At 44.8% G+C, this 20,375-nt stretch overlaps 1 protein-coding gene across 1 annotated transcript in view; it reads left to right on the forward strand.

Annotated features, from left to right (window-relative positions):
- The window catches only part of LOC140492282 (kinesin-like protein klp-20), a 28,414-nt gene extending 13,352 nt beyond the window's left edge, over nt 1-15,062 (forward strand). Inside the window, exons 5-8 of the mRNA XM_072591237.1 lie at nt 781-927; nt 5,765-5,847; nt 9,099-9,206; nt 14,942-15,062. Of these exons, the coding sequence (XP_072447338.1) occupies nt 781-927; nt 5,765-5,847; nt 9,099-9,206; nt 14,942-15,062 (459 nt within the window). The remainder of the gene's footprint in view (nt 1-780; nt 928-5,764; nt 5,848-9,098; nt 9,207-14,941) is intronic.
- Nucleotides 15,063-20,375: the final 5,313 nt, after the last annotated feature.

The raw sequence follows: 20,375 nt of genomic DNA on the forward strand, positions 1-20,375 counted from the left end.
GAATTCTCAAAGAAGGAGAGAGAGCCCCAGAGATGGAGGCTAAGGGAGTGAGTTTCAGAGCTTGGAGTTTGATAATCTAACAGTTTAACTGATCATTCATCTACCTCTGATTCTGGGCCACTCCTGCAGCAGAATGATTGCAGTATATTCCCATATAACCACAGTCAATGAACTCCAGAAAACAATTTATTGTGTGAAATGCTGCAGATTAAAATTGCTGACTGATTCAATTTTTGCTTAACTTGGCAGAGTTTTTAAAATTGTTAATTGCAGAAAGCAGTAGTATGGATCTTATATCAGACTAATAACACAGAGACCTGACCTTACGATCTGGAGACAGGGTGAATTCCCAACACAGCAACTAGGGAATTAAATTAAATTAATCTTTAATAACAATTAATTAAAGGTTCCTGACAGTAATGGTGACAAAACAGCTATTAGATTGTCATAAATACCCAGCTGGTTCACTCATGTATTTTGGAAAGGAAACCTAATGTCCCTCCCTGGTTTGGCTTCCACATGAGTCCAGTAACAGAGCAAAAAAGATTGACTTCTTACTGCTGTCTGACATGATGTTGCATTAAATCATGAAGGAAGAGTTTGCACATCAGGTTCTCAAAGGTAATTAGGGGTGGGCAAATGGTTTCTGCTATTTGTCTCCTTGAGGTGAACAAAATGTGGCTGCGTTATGAGATGTGGTTTCAGGGTTACATCCACATGTGTTTTGCCAATAGAGAAAGTGATCCTCTAATGCTGTTGTTTTATTTTGTGGAACATTAGGAGATGGTCTATGAGGGATTGGTAAAACCAATGCTTTCCAGGACAAAGCTGGGGTACAACATGGCTCTGATTGTGTGTGGCACCGAGGCATCTGTTAGGAGCAGGCTGCTCCAGGGCGATGAGAAGCAGGATGGCATCATGTGTAAGGTAAGACAGGGTAATGTAATGATGATGTCATTGGACAGGTAATTGGGATGGACATGCTAATACTTTCAGAGAATCATTGAATCCCTACAGTGTGGAAACAGACCATTTGGCCCAACAAGTCCACAGCAACACTCCGCAGAGTAACCCACCCAGACCCATTCCCCTACCCTATTACTCTGTATGCACCCTGACTAATGCACCTAACTTACACATCTCTGTACACTATGTAATTTAGCAAGATCAATTCAGCTAACTTGCACATCTGTGGACACTGGGAGGAAACCAGAGCATCCAGAAGAAACAGATACAGACACAGGGAGAATGTGCAAACTTCTCATAGACAGTTGCCCGAGGCTGGATTCGAACCCAGGTCCCTGATGTTGTGAGGCTGCAATGAGCCACCATTTGACGTCACAGTTTTGGGTCTGACCCTGCTCAATTCATAAATCTGCAATTTAATAACTGGTCTCAATAATGATGACCATGAAACTGTCATTGATGATCATAAAAGCCATTTTGTTCATTACCATTCTTTAGGAATGGAAATCTGCTACTCTCACTTGGTCAATGCCAATTGATTCCAGACACACAGAACAATGATAGTTGACTCTTCCTTGCCCTCTGAAATTGTCTAGCAAACCACTCCTTTCAACTGCAACTAGGAATGGGCAATAAATGTTAGACTGGCCATCAACACCTACGTACCATGAAAGCACCGATGAAAGAATAAGGAAAAAAAACTCTTAGGAAACAGTTCATCAAGCCGCCTGTTTGCATCATTGAACCCATTCAGATCACCACTGCCAGTGTTTACTTGTTTGTTGTCTTGACATGATGTTGGTTTGTCATGGAGTCATAGAGATGTACAGCACAGAAAAAGGGCCTGCCAGCCGATCATGTTCAGATTAGAGTGGTGCTGGAAAAGCACAGCAGGTCAGGCATCCGAGGAGCAGGAAAATCGACTTTTCAGGCAAAAGCCCTTCATCAGGATCTAGACTCTGATTTCCAGCATCTGCAGTCTTCACTTTTGCCATCATGACCAGGCCAAACAAAAACAAACACCTAATTATTCTAATCCCATTTTCCAGCACTTGGCCCATAGCCTGACATTGCTTGGCATCACAAGTGCATATCCAAATACTCTGTGGCCCTTTCATGTTGTACAACTTATTTTCTTTACTTTCATATGAAGAAATAAATGAGTGGTACACTTAAAGAAACATGATGGAGTCTCTTCTTCCACCCAACCCTTAAATTAGTCAAGACTTTGTCCAGGGCTTTAAGTCCATAAGATCATTATATGTTAGAGCAGAAATAATCCATTCAGCCCATCAAGTCTGCTTTGCCAATCAATGAGATCATGGCTGATCTGATAATCCTCAGTTCCAGTTTCCTTCCTTTTCTCCATAACCTTTCATTTCCTTACCAATTAAAAATCTGTCTATCTCAGCCTTAAATACATTTAGTAACACAGACTTGGCAGCTGTCTGTGAAATAATTCCACACAGAGGTGGATATCCCGTCACTAAGTCATCCTTTATTTATATGGGGAGGGTCCCTGACACTGATCCAGTTCCCTCAGAGCCAACTCTCAGAGTGAACAGAACCTCTGACACTCCTATTTATTTATTTATTTATTTTTCTTTAACCCCCACACTACAGCCTAACTGCAGTAGTGCTTATTTTTTTTCCCCCAGCACCCATGGTGTGTGTGTGTGCAGGTGTGAGACACAGTGAGAGACACTTTTATTCAATTTCCACCACCAGGAAGATAGGAAAACACCCAAGTGGCCAGTGACAGCACTGCCCTTCACATCAAAGGGCAATACTGTGTGATCAAAACAGTAAAGGGGAGGGTAGGGACTAAATCAAAATAGAGTTGGAGGGGGGGAAATAATGCACTCCACTCCCTGCGTCACTCCTATTTATATCTGTCAGCCAGGGCTCCCTGTTTGGATCAGAGTAAAAACACTAAACAGGGGACTCATATTCTGAGATCCATCTGGCCGACCACATTATAATCTCTACACTCTGCATTAAAGAATTTTACAGATTCACAACCCACTAAAAGAAAAATAATTCCTCTTTAATTCTGTCTTAAATGTGTGACCTCTTATTCTGCCCTCTGGTCCTAGACTCTAAACAATCTTTTACTGCATCCTATATCACAGTCTCTACCATTTTCCCAATAACAGATGTTAAGCTAACATCAATCTGTTATTATTGTCTCCCTACCTTTTTTAATAAAGGCGTTACATTGTCAGCTTTCCAATTCTCAAGGACTTTTCCAGAAACTAAGAATCCTTGGAAGATTACTAACAATGCATCCACTATCACTGCAGCTATTTCCTTTGATATGCCAAGAAGTATTCCATCAGGTCCTGGGAACTTGATCTGTTTTAAGGGGGCTGGCTCAACTGCAGCAGAGGCCAGGATTGGAGGAAATCAGTGAAAGTAGTGGAGGGGTGAGGAAACTCTTTCGAAAATCACACCATACCAGGCACAACACCTTTAGCTGACTGTTCTCCTCCCAGGTTCATGGCTGCTCTCCTATTAGGGGATGGAAAGGTTCACTTCTCCGGCACAGCTCACTGAGGAGTCAGGGATTCAAAATTTGTTTACCTTCTCAGGGAAGAACAACTACTGGCCTTCACGCTCACACCTGGTGGATGAATTTTTAGGTAGCTACAAAGGAGTTGGTTAGCTCAGTTGGCTGGTTTGCAGTGAAGCATTCAATTCCCACATCGGCTGAAGTCACCACTAAGGAGTCACCCAAACTCTCCCCTTGCTTCAGGTGTGGTCACCCTCAGGTTAAAACATCACCAATCATCTCTCTCTCTCTAGTGAGAGAGCATCCTATGGTCTGGTAAGATGGTGATGACTTTAACATATACAACTTGGGGCAGTACGGTGGTTCAGTGGTTAGCACTGCTGCCTCACAGCACCAGGGTCCCAGGTTTGATTCCAGCCTTGGGCGACTGTCTGTGTGGAGTTTGTACATTCTCCCCGTGTCTGCGTGGGTTTCCCCCGGGTACTCTGGTTTCCTCCCACAGTCCAAAGATGTGCAGGCCAACTGAATTGGTCATGCTAAATTGCCCATAGTGTTAGGTGCATTAGTCAGAGGGAAATGGGTCTGGGGGGTTACTCTTTGGAGGGACGGTTGGGCCAAAGGGCCTGTTTCCACACTGTAGGGAATCTAATCTAATCTAATCTAAAGGTTTTACCACTGTGTAGGGTGTCATTCAGGGCTATGAGATTGGATGACCAGCAGGCATCAGAGCTGTGTAACTAGAGGACCAGTAGGAATCAAGGCGGTTAGTAATGTGTTGTGGGGCTTAGTTCAGGAGAATGGAGTGCAATCTCTAGGCTAATGCTGTGGTAACTTGGTACCAACTTCCAGATGAGATGTTGAACCAAGGTCTTTTCTATCCTCTCGTGCACGTGATAGACCACATGGCATTTTCCATCAAACAACATCATTAAAAATACAATGACCCAGTCACTATCGTATTCCTGTATCTGAAAGCTTGCTGTACACAAACTGAGTGCCATATTTCCCACATGAGACCAGTGACTACACGTTAATAATGTCCAATGATTTTACAATTTCGGGATGCCCAGACTGAAAGGCCTTATATAGAAATGCAGTTTTGTTTTTACTAGTTGGCACTCTGGCGAAATACTAAATAAAACTAAGGCCGGATAAACTTTTGTGCAGATTTTAAAGGAATTGTTTGAAGAAGTGAAGAACGATGAAGATCATCAGAAGCATCTCATCACAGTTTCAAATATTCAGGTAAAATCAGTTGGATTTTACAACACATAATCACACAGCCCTGATCCCAGCTGTTCCTTCAATCACACAGCCTTGAATCCTGCTGGCCCTCTAATCATACAGCCCTGATTCTAATCAGTCCTCCAGTCATACAGCCCTGATCCCTGCTGGTCCCCCAATCACACAGTCCTGATCCCTGCTTGTCATCTAATCACACAGCCCTGATCCCTGCTGGTCATCCAATCACACAGAGCTGATTCCTGCTGGTCCTCCAATCAAACAGCCCTGATTCTAACCGATCCTCCAGTCATAGAGCCCTGATCCCTGCTGGTCCCCCAATCATACAGCCCTGATCCCTGCTGGTCATCTAATGACACAGCCCTGATTCCAGCTGTTCCTCCAATCCTACAGCCCTGATTCCAGCTGTTCCTCCGATCGTATAGCCCTGATTCCAGCTGTTCCTCCGATCGTATAGCCCTGATTCCAGCTGTTCCTCCGATCGTACAGCCCTGATTCCACCTGTTCCTCCGATCGTATAGCCCTGATTCCTGCTGGTCCTCCGATCGTACAGCCCTGATTCCTGCTGGTCCTCCGATCGTACAGCCCTGATTCTTGCTGTCCTCCGATCGTACAGCCCTGTTCCTTGCTGGTCCTCCGATCGTACAGCCCTGATCCTTGCTGGTCCTCCAATCACAGATCGCTGTGGATAATTACTTATAGAGAAACAGATGTGCAGGCTGTTGGGACACAAAGCATAATTTGGGCATCAAGTTAAAACAGCCAAAGAATTGTTGAAGACAAAAAAATGCAGATGCTGGAATCCAAGGTAGACATGCAGGAGACCAGAAGAAGGGTTATACCCGAAACGTTGATTTCTTCACCTCCTGCTTGTCTACAAAGAATTGTTCAAGGCATGATTAGCTGAAGCAATCCTGTGATTCTCTAGATGTAAATGTTGTTGTTGTCGTTGTTGTCGTTGTTGCCGTTGTTGTCGTTGTTGTTGTTGTTGTTTCCGTTTCTGTTTCTGTTTCCTGACTGACCAACTGATTCACCAATCTTCAGATTCACAGTGACGATTCCACAGTCGACCTGCTCAACCCCCACAACAGAGAAATACAATGCCTGTACCATTCAGTGTTGGGGCTGTAAGTGAGATCTCTCTCTTCCTGGTACATGCTGCCTGTATTAAGAGTCCCTGATCTATATGGCTCATGTGTTACACTTTGCATGTTAAGAGGTGCCCAGTACTTGTCTTTCATGTGCAATACTGGATATATTTGGATGATAGATTTCATGTGTCATACTATAAACCTTGGTGTAGAGATTGGAACCAGGTGGATCTCGTAGACGACATGATCCTTGATTGGGGTAAAATTTCTAACTGGCCCTCCAATCATACAGCCTTGATTCCTGTGGGTCCGACAATCACACAGCCTGAGCCAATCAGGAAGCCCTGGCTGACCAACAGAAACAGGGGATTCCAGCCAGTGGGCCATGGAGGGGATCGTTAGGGCCCATTGCCTGCCCCTCTTCCACAGGTATGTCAGAGCCCAGGTGTCCCTGGAGAAGGAGCACACGGTATCCATCAATACCCTTGCAGATTTTCAGGGAAAGGTGGGCACCTGAGTGTATTATTTTCCCCCTCCACCTCTATTTTGATTTGATCCCTGCCCTCCCCTCACTATTTGATCACACAGCATTGCTCTTTGGTGTAAAGGGCACTGCTTGTCACTGACCACTCGGGTGTTTCCTTTCTTCCTGGTGGTGGAAATTGAATAAAAATTTGTACACCTGTTGTCTTTCACTGTGTCTCACAACTGCACACACACAACATGGGTTCTGGGGAAAATATAAGTGCTATTGCAGTTAGACGGGAGTGAGGGGATTTAAAAAATATATAACCAGGAGAGAGAGGAAAAAAATATAACCAGGAGATTTAGAATCTCCTTCGTTTAGGGTACTGACTCTTTGCAAAAAAAATAGAAACGGGGGATTTAGGATCTCCGCAGTTTGGGGACTCTGAGCTGGCTGGTTACAGCCAATATACTGAGCACAAGTAAATAAAGGGTGACTTGGTGACAGGATACCGGCCACTGTACAGTTATTTCCCTTGGGAATGCATGGTGTGAATATTAGTGAGGACTGCAGATGCTGGAGATCAGAGTCAAGAGTGTAGTGCTGGAAAAGCACAGCAGGTCAGGCAGCATTTGAAAAGCAGGAGAATTAACGTTTCGGGCATAAGATCTTCATCAGTGAATGTTGTATGGGATACTGCAGCATGCTGTGTGAGCTGTACACTCCCTATGAAATCAATGATTCTCTGATTACACACAGCGTATTTTCTTGGCGTTGCAGTTATGTGATCAGAGTGAACAAAGAGTCATTATGACCACTGAAGGAGGCCATTCAGCCCATTGAGTTTGTACCAAAGATACATGAGAACATCCACTGTATGCAAGTTTTCCTCCAACCTGACTTGGAACTGTCTGTTCCTTCACTGGCTGTTCCATCACTGTTTTTAGGTTACAATCCTGGAACTCTCTCCCTAACTGCGCTGTTGATGGATTCCAGGAGTTGAAGAAGACAGCTCAATACTGGCCTTATCTTGGGCAATTAGGAATGGACAATGAACATTATCTAGCAGGAGGCTGGAAGAATACAGCATGCCAGACAGCACCAGGAGGTAGAGAAGTTAACTCTTCTTCAGGAAGGATTATACCCAAAACGTTGACTTCTCCACCACCTAATGCTGCCTAGCTTATTGTGTTCTTCCAGCTTTCTGCTTGTCTACTTTGGGTTCCACAATCTGCAGTGAAAAAGTGTGGCACTGGAAAAGCACAGCAGGTCAGGCAGCATCCAAGGGGCAGGAGAATCGATGTTTTGGGCATAAGCCCTTCATCCACAATCTGCAGTTTTTTTTGTCTCTAATAAAAGTTACCTGCCAGCAATGCGCATTAGTCAGGTCTATTCCAGGGAATTAAAAAGTTAGCCAAACCTCCATATGAGGTGAAGCACTACACCTCAAGAAGGATAGGTTGGCACTGGAGGGAGTACAATGTAGGTTCACAAATATTATGCCTGGGCTTAAGGGTTCCATTTTGAGGAGAGATTCTACATGTTAGGCCTGTTTTCTCTAGAATTGGGAAGGATAAAGGTGATATGATTGAATTCTTCAAGCTATTAATCGGAGAAGACAGGTTAGATAAAGATAAACTACTTCCACTAGCTGGAGATTCCAGAACTAGGGGGCATCATCTATAAATTAGGGCCAGACAGTTCAGGAGAGATGTTAGGAAGAACTTGTGGTGGTAGATGTTCTGACACTCTTTCACAAACAGCAGCTGATGCTAGATCAGTTGCGAATTTTAAATTTGAGACAGATAATGTTTTGTTAGGCAAAGGTATTTAGGGAAATGAGCCAAAGATATATGGAGATAGGCCACAGATCAGCTATGATCTCATTAAATAGTGGATAAGACTTGAGGGGCTGAATGGCCTATTACTGTTCCTAAGTTCCTATAAGCAACGAATTCCATTCCAAGAGATAGCCCATTGAGATGTCTGTAAAGGTGACTGCGGAATGGAAGCTAGCAGGAGCTGAATTGAAATACATCAGTGGGAGTGGACATGAAGTTCAAGGTTCAAAAGTAAATACCCCAATTTTTTTTTAAATGTGAGAAATAATGCCACTATCATCAGACGGTGTGAGCAGTAGAGAGAATGCAATGAAGCATAAAAGTAACAATAAACTATATAAAGAGAGCTTAAAGACATTAAACTCTGCTATCCAATGGAAAGTGTTGAAATAACTCAACAGTGGCCAGTATCCTGCCACCAAGTCACCCTTTATTTACACAGGGAGTGTCCCTGACACTGATCCAGCTTTCTCACAGCCAACTCTCTCAGCATACAGAATCCTGGCATTCCTGTTTCTATCTGTCAGCCAGGGCTCCCTGATTGGACCAGGTCAACAGCCCCAGTCAGGGAACTCATATTCCATGAGGCCCACCTGGCTGACCTCTTTACAATCACTACAGGTATGTAATTGGGGATCACTGCAAAATGCATAAGATGTTAAGTTCCAAAGAAGGCTCATATTTGACTCGAAATGTTCATTCTGTTTTCTCCAGTCAAGTTCTGCTTTTAATTCAGATCTCCAGCACCCGCAGAACTTTGCTGTATTTTAGCATGATATATTAAAATGTGTTTAAAGCAAGGTGGGCCCTGAGAACTAAAGATGTTTTCAGAACGGGAACATAGCCTTAAGTGCCTCGTGCCTACACTGTCATTGATTAGACCATGTTTGATCTATATCTCCGTTCCATTTGAAAGACGTCTTCTTATTTGCCAAGGAGCAGCAGAATGTATGTCTTTGATATATATTCCTTTCTTTTAGAATCACAAAGGAGCTCAGTGAGATTGTTGTGTCCAGTTGTGAAGAAGCTTGGAGCTTGTACTTAGAAGGAACAAAGGCCCAGAAACTGGCAGGAGCTCACCTGGACAGGTAGCTATCTGACAGACTGAATTGCTGCAGCAGTGTTCCTGGTGGTCAATGTTAACTCAGCTTGACAGTTGCCTGACTGTACAAATTTCACATAAAAACAGAATACAGAGTCTGCGTTCCCAACACACAATGATGGCTGCTGAAAGCCTGCTCACGTGCAGATGCACCAATGCTGGATTGCCAGCAGATGTCTGTATGTGTACTTTTGATATCGTGGTGTTTGATAAAGTCACTTCAAACACATGCACACGCAACAGCCAACAACAACTCTCTCCAAGTCTCTCCCTCAGCTATTTGAAATAACCATGGCTCAGTGTTTAACACTGCTGCCTCACAGCTCCAGGGACCCAGGTTCACTTCCAGCCTTGGGTGACTGTCCATATGGAGTCTGAACATTCTCTCCGTGTCTGTGTGTGTTTCCTCCCACAATCCAAAGGTGTGCAGGTTAGGTGGATTGGCATTGGAAAATACAAGGTTATGGGGATGGGGGGGGGATGCTCTTTGTAGGGGCATGCAGACTCGATTAGCTGAATGGCCCCTATCTACACTGTAGGGATTTCATGGTCTTCATGTCAGCTCCAGTCTTGTCCCATTTTCCTGCATTTTGAGGGAAGCTCAATATTTGTGTTCAGCACTAAACACAGTAGACCCCTGTACCCGCAGGGGACACATTCCAAGACTTACTGTGGATAGGAGCAAACCCATTCATTTGAATGGGAAATTTGCCTTCCCAGCAGCCCCTGGTCCCTGGTTCCGGAAGGTTCTGTATAATATGTTCGGGCCATGGTAAATCGCAGGTAACTGAAACCGCAGAAAACAATTCCACGAATATGGGGGGGTCACCATCTTGAACTGAGGGAATGAATTAATGAGGGAATGAGTGATTTATTGTCACTTGCACTTACAGTAATATACAGTGAAAAGCTTCAACAGTTGCCACAATCCAGTGCCATTTTGAATAGTTTGACATTAAAAGAATAAAAGATGTAACTGAAAGAGAGTCCTGAGCCATACTGATGCCAGATCCTGTGCTGAACCCATACACGTCCTCCAATCAGGAGTCCCAGCTCTGCTGTCACCTCAATGATGCCAAGAGTCCTGACCCTGGGCATACCATGTTGCCGCCTACCTGCCTACCTGCCAACATCAGGAGTCCCCACTCTGAGCCTAGTGCAGCCAGACTAGGCCAGGCTGCCGCCATCTTGCCAAAAGTCCCCCTCCAGCCACCATCCTCTGAGATGTCATTTTCTGGTGCCGCCATCTTGAAAAGTTCAATGGTGACGCCAGCCCCGAACACTCGGGGAGCGCCTTCACTGATGGTACTGCCAGCACCTCCAGAGCCACCATTATTACTAGGTATTAATATTGAACAATACTAATATAACAGACATAACGCATAGCAGTATATTATACAATCTGGGTTCTACACATATCTCTTAATTACTATTCCATGGGGACTGGCCTGTGTGAATGTTTCCTGTGACCTGTGGACTCGTTCTGCAGGAGTCTTTGTGAATGGTACGTCCTATGGGCTACTCGCTTCAGCTGATGTACAACCACTGCTGAGAGATGTGCAGCTTGGACCTTTCGACAGAGATCAATTATCCACAGAAAACCAATCCAAAGATTTCCCAGAAACATGCCTGTGAATACCTGGGCAGTGCCATCTCTATATCGCTGCTTGGCAGTGATATAGCAATGCAATGTTGTGTTTCAGTGATGCCCTTCACATTTAACAAAAAAACCCACAAGGATGTACTTCCAAACATTAATTCATGGGAGGTAGGTGTCACTGGCTGGACAGACATTTATTGACTGTCCCTAGCTGCCCTTGAGAAGGCTGTGATGAGCTGCTTTCTTGAATTGCTGCGATCCATGTGTTGCAGGCTGCAAGGGCTGACCTAATAATGAGTGGGAAGATATTTTTCCGTGGGGTGTGGGTAAAACTAGGAAATATTGCAGCCTTGACTGAAAAATAGAATCATTATTTAAGGTGGAGCAAGACACATGGATTATGGGTAAAGAATGGCATTGGCTTTTTATTGCTCTGACTTAATGGCCTCTTCCATTATGCCAATTACTGTACTAGGATTTAAATGTACAAGAGGTAAATTTCCTTGGGATTTCTTCCATTTCAACACTGAGTTTTGGGGGAGTTCCACTTCCAGCATAAGTCCAAAATGGCTGCATGGTGGCTCAGTAGTTAGCACTGCTCCCTCAGAGCGCCAGGACTCAGGTTCGATTTCATCCTCAGGTGATTGTGTGAAGTTTGCACATTCTCCCTGTGTCCACGTGGGTTTCTGCCGAGTGTTCCGGTTTCCTCCCACAGTCCAGAGATGTGCAGCTTAGAAGGATTTCTTTTTATTATTCACTTACTGAATCACTGGCTAGGCCAGTATTTATTGCTCACCCAATTGCCCAGGGGGCAGTTACGAGTCAACCACATTGCTGTGGGTCTGGAGTCACATCAGACCAGGTAAGGATGGCAGATTTCCTTCCCTAAAGGCATTAGTGAACAAAATGGGCTTTTCTGACAATCAACAATGGATTCATGGTCATCACTAGACCCTTCATTCCAGCTTCTTTATTGAATTCCAATTCTACCATCTGCCATGGTGGGATTGGAACCCAGGTCCCCAGAACATGATCTGAGCTTCTGGGTTAATGGGCTACCGATAATTCCACTTGGACTTTACTGTGCTAGATTACTCATAGTGTCCAGGGATGTGCAGGCTAGGTGATTTAGCTATGGGGAATGCAGGGTTACAGGGATGGGATAGGAGGGAGGGTCTGATGAGATGCTCTTCTGAGGGTTGGTGTGGACCAATGGGCCAAATGGCCGACTTCCCTAATGTGGGGATTCTATGAAATGGAAACTTACTCCTGTAAAGAATTTGTCCCCTTCATCAAAGTGAAAGTGGGAAATAGAAGCTCTCACCAAAGAACAGGGCCTTCTGCTCTTTGTGATTTTTATGAATGACTTTGATGAGAAAGTGGAAAGGTGGCTTAGTAAGTTTGCTGGTGACATGAATATTGGTGGAGCGGTACATTGTGTGGAGGACTGTTGTAGGTCGCAACGGGACATTGACAGATGCAGAACTCGGCTGATAAGTGGCAGATGGGGTTCAACCTGGAAAAGTGTGAAGTGATTCACTTTGGAAGGTCAAATTTTAATGCAGAATACAGGGTTAAAGGCAGGATTCTTGACAGTGTGGAGGAACAGAGGGATCTTGGTGCCCATGTCCATAGATCCCTCAAAGTTGCCACTCAAGTTGACAGAGTTGTTAAGAAGGCATATGGTGTATTGGCTTTCATTAGCAGGGGGATTGAGTTTAAGAACCATGAGGTTATGCTGCAGCTCTACAGCTCTGGTGAGATCACACTTGAATATTGTGTTCAGTTCTGGTTTCCTCATTATAGGAAGGATGTGGAAGCTTTAGAGAGGGTGCAGAGGAGATTTACCCAGATGTTGCCTGGACTGGAGGGTATGTCTTGTGAAGAAAGGTTGAAGGAGCTAGGGCTTTTCTCATTTGAGCAAAGAAGGATGAGAGGTGACTCGATAGAGGTGTACAAGATGATGATGGGCACAGAGTGAATAGTCAGAGACTTATTCCCAAGGCAGAAATGGCTATCACAAGGAGGCATAATTGTAAAGTGATTGGAGGAAGATTCAGGGGAGATGTCAGGGGTTCTTTACACACAGAGTGGTGGGTGCACGGAATGCACTGCTAGCGGGGGTAGTAGAGTCAGATACATAGGGGTATTTAAGCGACTCTTGTATAGGCACATGGATGATAGTTGAAGGGTATGGAGGTTAGAATAGGATAAAAGGTGGTCACAACATCGAGGGCCAAAGGACCTGTACTGTGCTATGTTCTATAAGACACCACTCCATTTCCCAAAATCACACCCCCGTTGCACTTACCTTGCCCATACAGTGCTGTATTTTGAGTAATAATTAATAATTAGGCAAATGTTGCCATAATTATTTCATTTCACATTCTTGGAGCCAGTCCAGTTAATCCAAAAGAATATCATTTGCATGTTTACAATGCTTGTCACCCCTCCAGAGCACATAACAGGCAATGAGATGGAAACACCGAAAATGGTGCAACCAATTTGTGAACAGTAGGCTCCGACAATGAACAATGTCTGAGTGACTGGTTTAGGTGTTGGTTGAGGGAAAAGGAATCCCTGGGACACTAGGAAGAACATCCCAGCTCCTCTTTGCAATTGTGACCATGGGATATTTTTATGGGGTTTGGAGGGAAATGGGGCTTTAGTTTAGCATCTCAGACAATACAGCACTCCTCCAGTGTTGGCACTGGGAGTGTTAGTGTGGATTATGAACTTAGTCCTCTTGGAGTTGAACTTGACCCATCATGTTCTCACAGAGCAGAATTTTTAAAAATTCTGATCCAGCTCCCTCAGAGCCAGGTCCTGTTATTTTTCTTTTCCCCTTTTACCCCCAGACTACCGCCTAACTGTGTTGTGTGTGTGCAGGTGTAAGACACAGTGAAAGACACAAGGTGCATGAATCTTTATTCAGTTTCCACCACCAGGAAGAAAAGGAAACACTCAAGTGGCCAATGACAAGCAGAGCCCTTCAGATCAAAGGGCAATGCTGCATGATCAAACAGTGATAGAGAGGGCAGGGATTAAATCAAAATAGAGTTGGAGGGGGGAAATAATACACTCCACTCCCTGCAGCGCCCACATCTCCCTGAACAACTCCAGGATGTTGGTGGACAATGCGTGCTCCTTCTCCAGAGACACCTGGGCTCTGACATAACCGTGGAAGAGGGGCAGGCAGTCGGCCCTAACGACCCCCTCCACGGCCCGCTGCCTGGACCTGTTTATGGCCAGTTTTGGCCAGGCCCAGGAGCAGACCCACGATGAGGTCTTCAGACCTGCCCTCTCCCCTCCGTACCGGGTGCCCGAAGATCAGGAGCGTGGGACTGAAATGCAACCAAAAGCAGAGGAGGTTTTTAAGAAAATCAAAAAGGGAGTGCAAGCGCCCACACCCAATATATATATAGTCCATGGACTCCACAGCCCCACAGAACAAGCAGTTGGGCTGGGAGTCTGTGAACTACTGCAATCGGTGGTTGCAGGGGGCTACTACGTGCAGCACCCTCCACCCCAGATCCCTGAAACGGGGAGGACTCCTACATGGAGAGCCCTCCACTGGGGATCCCCACCGCCCAGTAGCATGGGTTTTACCTACACAGGTACAGCTGACACCTGTTATCCCAACGAGAATTACAATTTCTTAGCTCTGAGCTCATGTTCTGAGTTGCATTTTGCCCCATGTGTGAGCATAAAAGTGAGAGACAACCAAATTATATCTCGCATTATTTTGTTCAGCACAATTGCACAGGTATGTGTAACGCAGCACAATAAGCAAAATGACTAACATGCTGGGTTTGGGATGGAACTGGGGTGGAGAGGGGAATGCTGGACAAGATATTGGGAGAACTCTCTGCAGCTTTTCAAATAGGCCCCAGCCAAGACAACAGAACTATAGCTTAATATCTCCTCTGAAGGGCATTCCCTCAGCCCTGCACTGCCAGTGTTAGCTTCAATTCTGGAATGGAGTTTAATTAAATTCAAACAGAAAGATTACATATTGGTCAAAGCTGACACTTGCTAATGAAAGGATAAAGTACCAGTTGCTAAACATAAATTTTGAAACTGTGTAAACTCTATTTCTTCACTGTCCTTTGTAAACACAGGTGCACCACAATATTTACTATTACAGTGGAGCAACTGCAAACCAATGGTAGCTGCACTCATTCATCCATCCAGATCTTTGACCTTTCAGGAGGGACTGAGGAAGCTGCAGTGAGTGGGTAAGTCTATAAACACTACTCCCTCTTCTACCAATAAGTTCATCCAATATCTGTCAACTTGCCTCCATCAGATCACATACCAACGGCCCTCAGAGATCCATGTCCTCACACAATTCTCCACCACATCGTTCCTTTCTATTGAAGACATAAACATCTGCCTCCTTTCAAGGCACTAGACAATACAGTTAATCAGTCTTCGTTTATACCAACGGTCTAGAATAGAATTGTCAACTCTGGTTGAATGCATGCATCAATGTGAGATGGTGGCATTGAGGTAATGATGAATAATTCTGAGACCCCCAATCTAATGATCTGGGAATGTGAGTTCATAAACCCAGCACAGCAACTGGTCTAAATTTGATTTGATAAAGCAAATCAAAAGCTAGTCTCCATGATGGTAACCATGAAACCATAATTGATTGTTGTAAAACCCATCTGTTCACTAATACCCTTTAGATAAGGAGTTCTGCCATATTACCTGATCTGGCCTACACGTGACTCCAGACCCACAAAACTCTTAGTTTTGAAATGTCAGCACAAATAAATGAATTCAAGGGCAGTAGGGGAACAGGTAACAAATGCTGGCTTTTCCAGTGATGTTCACATCCCACGAAACAGTTAATAAAGAGTTTCATCATGTGACAACCCCACCCCTCCCCTCATACTTGCTGATTCCATTGGTCACCTGACACATTGTCATGGCTCTCCATCTTCTCACGGCCAATCATAATTGGAAAAACTTGTTGTTAACCAATTGGATCATCACTCAAACGGCAAAGTGTGACCATCTCTAATCAGGTTGAAAATTATAAACAGAAATTAGAAACACAATTTTCTTAATGTTCCTAGGATTTTTTTCGCTGTGTTTTACCTGCAGTGTGGAGATTCTTTAATTCCTGGAGTCTTCAGGGCAAGCTTCTAGCTGGTTGGACCGGGTTATCAATAATCCTGGGCTGTCTGATCCAAAACAAGAGGATAACAATCAGCATATTCCAGTATCGACCCCGAAACTCTCTTCTCCTTTCAGACTCTGCTTCAAATTCTACCTTCTTCCCTGCTAATGCTTCTTTCTTTGACTCACCGTCCATTTTGGTCCTTATTGTGCTCTGTGAAGTGAAGCTGTGCATTCAGATCATTACCTGAATCAGTCAATGGCAGACAGAGTTAAAATCGGGCCAGCAGTCTGAAGTCATGTTTGGTAGATGTGGAGAATTCTTTTCACCCAGAGAAACGTGAACCTGTGGAATTCTCTGCCATAGAAAGTCATTTTGAGTCCAAAACATCAAATGTTTTCAAGAAGGAGTTCAATATAACTCTTGGGGCTGAAGGGTTCAAAGGGTATGGGGAGAAAGTGGAAACAGGGGACTGTGTTGGGTGATCAGCCATGATCATATTGAATGGCCAGAGCAGGCTTGAAGGGCCAAATGGCCTACTGCTGCCCCTATATTTTATGTTTCTATACAGCCTTTTGGAAAAGTTCTACTGACTGCAATGATATTGTGTCTCTCTATAGTGCCACCCCGTTGGAGCAGGTGCTCAATGCTGAACCCAGTCATGGACCCTTAGGAACCTTTCTGCATCAGGCACTGGGAGGAAATAGCTACTCTGTGCTCATCTACTGTCTGAACTCGACAGGTAACCTCCCAAAGAAACAGCTTGCATTTTCATAATAACTATCCCTTCCCCAGGAATATCCCAAAGATAGAACGATGGTAAGAATATAATCTGATCATGCGGCAGTGCAGTAGTGGGAATGTAACCCCAAGCCCCAGGCTAACGCTCTGAAAACATAGGCTCGAATCCCGCCGTGGCAGATGGTGGAATTTGAATTCAAGAAAAAGCTGGAATTAATTAAAATAGAACCAGTCTCATAATAACCCTGTCACCATTGTTGATTGTTGTGAAACCCATCTAGTTCACTAAAGTCCTTCAGAGAAAAAAGTTTGTATTTTTATCTTGTCTGGACTACATGTGACTCCAGACCTATGACAGTGTGGTTGACTCAAAACTATTCTTTGAAATGGCCGAGCAGTTCAAGGGACAATTAGGGGTGGGCATTAAACGCTGCCCCAGCTAGCAATGCCCAGATCCCGCAAATGAATTAAAAGGAAATGATGACCTGCTTCAGTCAAACCAGAGGAGTCCAATCTGAACACACATTATTTCAATGAATGAGTAGTCAGTCTGTGGAGCAGTCTCCCAGGAGGGGCTGGAGACAGCATGCATTGATTCATTCTATAAAAATAATAGTTTGGGATACGGTATTTGAATAATTTGGAAAATAATATATGATGACTGTAGCATGTATAGGAAAAGCAGACAATTTTAGACCTATAGTTCTGAAAGGTCTCTACCACCAAGGTCTCCTCATCTCACACCCGCATCTGCCTATGAACAAATTTCTTTTCACTCATTCACACTAAATGGGCATCATTGACAAAACCGGCATTTAGTGTCCAATTTTAAGTGTCCTTGAGCAGGTGATGGTTAAGCTGCTTCCTTGAGTTGCTGCAGTCCGTGTAGTTTAGACTTTATTAACTTGTGGGACATGGGCGTTGCTGGTTTATTACCCGTCCCTAATTGCCCCTTGAGGAGGTGGTCGTGAGCTGCCTTCCTGAACCGTTGCGGTCCATGTGCTGTGGGTTGACCCACAATGCCCTGAGGAAGGGAATTCCAGGATTCTAACCCAGTGAGTGAAGGAGTTGTGATATATTTCCAAGTCGGGATGGTGACTGGCTTGGAGGGGAAAATCCCCATATATCTACTGCCCCTGTCCTTCTAGGTGGAAGTGGTCAAGGGTTTGGAAGGTGCTGACTAGGATCTTTGGTGAATTTCTGCGGTATCTTGTAAATATTACCCACTCCTGCTACTGAATGTCAGTGGTGCAGGGAGTGGTTGTTTGTGGCCGTAGTGCCAATCAAGCGGACTGCTTTGTCCTGTGTGATGTTCAGCTTCACGAGTTGGAGCTACACCCATCCAGGGCAAGTGGGGAGTATTCCATCACACTACTGACTTGTGCCTTGTTGATGGTGGACAGGCTTTGGGGGATCAGGAGGTGAGTTACTCAATGCAGGATACCCAGCCTCTGATGAACTCTTGTAGCTACAATATTTAGGTGATTAAAATTGACAGAAATCAATTGCTAAGGTTAGGGAACAGCTCCATCATTGGTGGTATTTTTCTTTATTTCTTCATGCAATGTGAATGTTGCTGGCAAGGTCAGCGTACACTAACTGACGTTGAAGTGAGTGGCTGTCTAGGCCATTTCAGAGTTAGCGCACTGGAGTTACATGTAGGCCAGGCAGGGTAAAGGCAACAGTTGAAAGGTGTGGTACTGGAATAGCACAGCAGGTCAGGCAGCAGCCGAGGAGCAGGAGAATTGGCATTTAGGCATAAGCCTTTTGTCAGAAATGTGAGGGGGGAAGAGGGCTGAGAGGTACATAGGAAGGTGGGGGTGGGACTGGGGAAGGTAGCTGGGAAGATAATAAGTAAATGAAGGTGGGGAGGGGGATGGTGGTAGGTCAGAGGAGAGGGCTTATGCCTGAAACATTGATTCTCCTGTTCCTCGGATGCTGCCTGACCTGCTGTGCTTTTCCAGCAACACACTCTGACCTCCAGCATCTGGAGTCCTCACTTTCTCTGGATAAGGACAAGAGACTTGCTTTCCTAAAGGATGTTAGTGAATCGGATGGGTTTTTATGACAATCGGGGATTGACAAAGCAGACATCAAGCAGATGTTTCCTGTTCTAGGGCAATCTAGAACGAGAGGTCATAGTTTTAGACTCCAGGATAGCAGACTTAGCTGAGGAGGAATTATTTCTCTCAAAAGATTGCAAATCTTTGGAATTCACTGCCCCAGAATGTGGTGGATGCCAGGACCCTGAATAAATTTAAGGAGGAGATTGACCAATTTCTACTTAGTAATGGGTTGAAGAATTATGGAGAGTGAGCAGGAAAGTGGAGTTGAGGCTGAGATGAGATTAGCCAGATTTATTTTTACTTCCACCAATTGGGAGGTTGTTTCCACTGGCAGATAAAGCTAGAACCAGGGGGGCATTACCTCAAAACTAGGGGGAGCAGATTTACGACTGAGTTGAGGAGGAACTTCTTCACCCAGAGGGTTGAATCTGTGGAGTTCATTGCCCAGTAAAGCAGTTGAGGTTTCCTTTTTGAATGTGTTGAATGAAGGGTGGCACGGTGGCTCAGTGGTTAGCACTGCTACCTCACAGTGCCAGGGACCCAGGTTCAATTCCTGCCTCTGGCAACTGTCTGTGTGGAGTTTGCTCGTTCTCCCCATGTCTGTGTGGGTTTCCTCCCACAGTCCAAAAATGTGCAGGTTAGGTGAATTGGCCATGCTAAATTGCCTGTAGTGTTAGGTGCATTAGTCAGAGGGAAATGGGTCTGGGTGGGTTGCTCTTCAGAGGGTCGGTGTAGACTTGTTGGGCTGAAGGGCCTGTTTCCACACTGTAAGTAATCTAATTTAATCTGACGATGATCCTATTAAATGGTGGAGCAGACTCAAGGGGCTGAATGGCCTCCTCCTGCTCCTAGTTCTTAACTAAATTCCACCAGCTAGCTCCAGAGTATTAACCTAACCCTCTGCATGATTAGTTTTCTGACATTACCACGATATCACAATGTCCCCCTGTGACTGCCAGGACAGTAGAAAGTGAACTGAGTGGGCCTTTACTAATCTGGGAACTTGCGATATTTCTATTCCATTTCCTGTCTCACAAACAGAGTCTTGGCCTGGACAGACAGTTTCGGCACTAACACTGACTCAACGACTGATGGACATCACCAACATGGTCACTCAGAACTGCTGGGATTACAAAGAAGTCACACAGAGTCTCCGGTCTAACATTCGAGAGATAAGGATGAAATTGAGCGGAACCGGAGACCTCTGCGGTGAGGATGTGAAAAGATTAGGAAGACTCGTCCAGGAATTACAGGTGATCTCACCATTCATGCACAAAATGACAAGATCCTTTCACCGCTCTATCACTGGAATTAGTACTCAGACTGGAGGTGACAAGTCAGTAGTGACCATGTTAGTAACAGAGGATTACAATTTCAAGACTGTCAGCAAGAGTTAGGAATGAGATGAGGAGAAACTTCTTTACGTAGAGAGTTGGTTGGATTTGGAATATGCTGCCTGGGAGAGTGGTGGAGGCAGATTCCATTGGAGGTTTCAACAGGCAACTCGATATATATTTGAAAGGGACGAAGTTAGAGGGACATGGAGGGAGGGCTGGAGGGTTGGACTAGCTGAGTAGCTCTTTCAGTGGCCAGTGCAGACACAATGGCTCAAATGGC

Source organism: Chiloscyllium punctatum, chromosome 20, assembly GCF_047496795.1.
Source record: "Chiloscyllium punctatum isolate Juve2018m chromosome 20, sChiPun1.3, whole genome shotgun sequence".
In the NCBI taxonomy this organism is placed as follows: domain Eukaryota; kingdom Metazoa; phylum Chordata; class Chondrichthyes; order Orectolobiformes; family Hemiscylliidae; genus Chiloscyllium; species Chiloscyllium punctatum.